We start from the raw sequence: 3,219 nt of genomic DNA, 5'->3' as shown, positions 1-3,219 counted from the left end.
CAATGAAAGCTGTGGAATATTCAATGAAAGTGCACATCATTAATTATGAAAGAAGCAATGAATACATATAACCTAGCTAATGAAATATTTATTGAAATGCACAATGAAAGCACCCAAAATTGATAATGAAATATTCAATGAAAGCGCACAGCATTAATTATGAAAGAGGCAATGAATACACCTGACCTAGGGAATGAGATATTTATTGAAATTGCACAACATTAATTATAAAAAGTACAATGAAAGCATCCAATATTCCTAATGAAATATTCAATGAAAGCGCACACAATTAAATATGAAAGAGGCAATGAATACACCTGACCTAGGGAATGAGATATTTATTGAAATTGCACAGCATTAATTATGAAAAGTACAATGAAAGCATCCAATATTCCTAATGAAATATTCAATGAAAGCGCACACTATTAAATATGAAAGAGGCAATGAATACACCTGACCTAGGGAATGAGATATTTATTGGAATTGCACAGCATTAATTATGAAAAGTACAATGAAAGCATCCAATATTCCTAATGAAATATTCAATGAAAGTGCACACCATTAAATATGAAAGAGGCAATGAATACACCTGACCTAGGGAATGAGATATTTATTGAAATTGCACAACATTAATTATGAAAAGTACAATGAAAGCATCCAATATTCCTAATGAAATATTCAATGAAAGCGCACACCATTAGATATGATAGAGGCATTGAATACACCTAACATAGTGAATGAAATATTTATTGAAATCACACAGGATTAATTATGAAAAAAGCAATGAAAGCGCCCAAAATTCCTAATGAAATATTCAATGAAAGTGCACACCATTAATTATGAAAAAGGCAATGAATACACCTAACCCAGTGAATGAAATACCTATTGAAAGCGCACAGGTTTAATTATGAAAAGCACTCTGTGGCCTTGCCTATATCTTATGAAAAGAACATAGGTTTTATGAGAAAGAAAACACAGGACACATCTATGAAATGCCTTTCATAAAACTTGTGGACTTATACACACAGCTCTACAGGCAATTGCCTTAGTTTTATCATAAAAGTGGTAGCCACCAGTCACGTTGGTATGGAGACGGACTTCACGCTTCAAACAAATGTTGTAAACGAAAAAAAGTACTTTTCTTGCAACATTGTATACTCACTGCAAAGTTGTTCTTGCGAGCACCACGGCGTCGTGGCAATCCACGCAGCCTAACGTTAGTGGTGCGTCTGGGACGCATGAGGCCTTCGTCGTCCCCATCATGACCATCGTCCCCTTCCTCCCCGGCCCCTGGGGCGTTTGAATGTCGGAATCGGTCTATGTTGCTGCCGCGCAGAAGCTCGTTGGTGGTGTTGATGCCATGGCTAAGCTCTTGGACGCAATTGGTAAGCGAAAGCACATCGGCATAGGAGGCGGCCTTCGTTTTACGATTAGAAAGGATTGGCTATCAAAGAAGGCAGGTTTCAGACCTGGTAAAGATGTGCATCATTGCTTCGCCCACCATGCACTTGATCGTTCGTCGGGAGAGATTGAGGGCCTGCAGGCCTGCCAGATCGATTTTCGCTTGCGTTGGTATCTTGTTCCCCGTTTCCAGCTTCTCCATCGTCGTCTTCGTCTCCGCTACTCGGAAGGAAAGCTATGGGGTTTGGCGTGGTTAGAATAGGCTAGATGGCTATCAGCGCAGGGTTTCAGTATATGAGGTATTAACAAACCGGGCCTCGATTGATGCTTTCAGTGGCGATTGAGTCCACCATAGCTGTGTCGTCCTCAAAGTGGCTGACGTCAGAGATGCTGCTCTGCCCTTCCGCGATTAGACCGTCGACGGTGTCGTGTTCGGATTCATCGAGGCTTTCATAAAAAACTAGAGGCGTGGAATGTGGAAGAATGTTCTGCAATCTTGCACTTAGAGAGCTTTTGTTTGAAATTATGATAGAAACATACTTCTCCTTCGTCTTCTTCGTCTAGGTACTGGTGATTTACGTACGAATAATTGTCCGTCTGCTGCAATGTTAATCAACCTACACGAGGAAATGGGACATAGTACCGACTCTTGTGTAATTCTGCGAGTGTACACCGGTGCTGGCTTAACCAAGTTGGTGGTCTCAAGGGAAATGAGTGGGCGCCCCGGACATCGGATAGAGCGACCTTTGCGAGCCGTCGGCCGGCATCGTGGTGGAGGGACGCATGCGGTGGCTGACCTGGTCGTCCATTGCTGTGTCACCAGACGAGGTTGAGGCCAAGTGGACAGGTATGGAGGGGTCGACGCTCGTGGTATTGCTCTGGCCTTCCATGTGTGTATCGTCGATAGCGTCCTGGTCGGACTCCTCTGCGCTATCATAGGAAACTAATAGTGGCATTGAAGCCGGAACGAAAATCTAAATCTTCAATTTAGAGACCTTTCTTTGCCAAATTACGGTAGAGTTATACTTCTCGTTGATCATCTTCGCCTGAGTAATGATGGTTCAAGTAGGAGTGATCATCCACCTGCTTCAATGTTATCAACCTAGATGAGGAAGTGTAAAATGGTACTGACCACGGCATTATCCTGCGGGTGCATAGAAGAATAGTTATCCACCTAACTCAGTCAGTAATTTTCTCCAAAAAAAGACTAGGGGCTCAGAATGCTCACTGTTTGGCCGCCGCCTATCGAGGTCGACGATCGGAGATGCCAAATCTAATCATTCGCGCGGTAAGAGGAAAGCGGTTGATTTTGATAAGACGCCGCACACACCTGTGCAACCTGATTGGCCTCAAGCATTGCGGGGCCAGGTTGTACCTCTTCCCCAGTGCTAGAGGCTGACGGTGTTGGGCTAGATTCGCCTCCTTGGGGTCCAATGTCAATGAATTACAGTGAAGATGACGATACTATCATACTTACGAACAGTACGGTCACTCGTGCGATCCGCGTCTTCCGCATCCACGGTGGAAGTCGTTGCAAATCTCCACGGATTCACTTCTTCAAATAAACGAACTGGAAAAGGTGTCAACGTCCAAGCTGATAACGAAAAAGGTAAACGCACGGCGCTGATTGTGCAGGACCTGTCGTTGTGAGACATCGACGCGTGAACGCGGGTATGGGCCTAGTTCGCGAGGTCTCTCCCTACGTGGCTGCGACATAGGGATCCTTTGAAAGATATGATTGGAAGGAGAATGAGAGCCACTCTACAGTGTATCCTCCGAAGCCGGACCCTAACTGAAATCGCACAGTGCGTATAAAGG

At 44.0% G+C, this 3,219-nt stretch overlaps 1 protein-coding gene across 1 annotated transcript in view; it reads right to left on the bottom strand.

Moving 5' to 3' along the window:
- The window catches only part of LACBIDRAFT_330692 (uncharacterized protein), a gene marked incomplete at both ends in the record, with an annotated part of 3,849 nt that extends 732 nt beyond the window's left edge, over positions 1-3,117 (bottom strand). The window contains 17 exons of the mRNA XM_001884896.1: positions 150-186; positions 239-258; positions 375-394; positions 560-594; positions 647-666; positions 696-725; positions 1,027-1,104; positions 1,163-1,444; positions 1,502-1,636; positions 1,713-1,889; positions 1,942-1,998; positions 2,199-2,375; positions 2,534-2,545; positions 2,630-2,674; positions 2,732-2,823; positions 2,879-2,971; positions 3,021-3,117. Of these exons, the coding sequence (XP_001884931.1) occupies positions 150-186; positions 239-258; positions 375-394; positions 560-594; positions 647-666; positions 696-725; positions 1,027-1,104; positions 1,163-1,444; positions 1,502-1,636; positions 1,713-1,889; positions 1,942-1,998; positions 2,199-2,375; positions 2,534-2,545; positions 2,630-2,674; positions 2,732-2,823; positions 2,879-2,971; positions 3,021-3,117 (1,407 nt within the window). The remainder of the gene's footprint in view (positions 1-149; positions 187-238; positions 259-374; positions 395-559; positions 595-646; positions 667-695; positions 726-1,026; positions 1,105-1,162; positions 1,445-1,501; positions 1,637-1,712; positions 1,890-1,941; positions 1,999-2,198; positions 2,376-2,533; positions 2,546-2,629; positions 2,675-2,731; positions 2,824-2,878; positions 2,972-3,020) is intronic.
- Between the last annotated feature and the right edge of the window lie 102 nt (positions 3,118-3,219).

This window comes from Laccaria bicolor, genomic scaffold (genome assembly GCF_000143565.1).
Source record: "Laccaria bicolor S238N-H82 LACBIscaffold_28 genomic scaffold, whole genome shotgun sequence".
Taxonomy (NCBI): domain Eukaryota; kingdom Fungi; phylum Basidiomycota; class Agaricomycetes; order Agaricales; family Hydnangiaceae; genus Laccaria; species Laccaria bicolor.
Note: the sequence above shows the minus strand (reverse complement) of the source record. Positions and strands in the feature narration are given on the sequence as shown.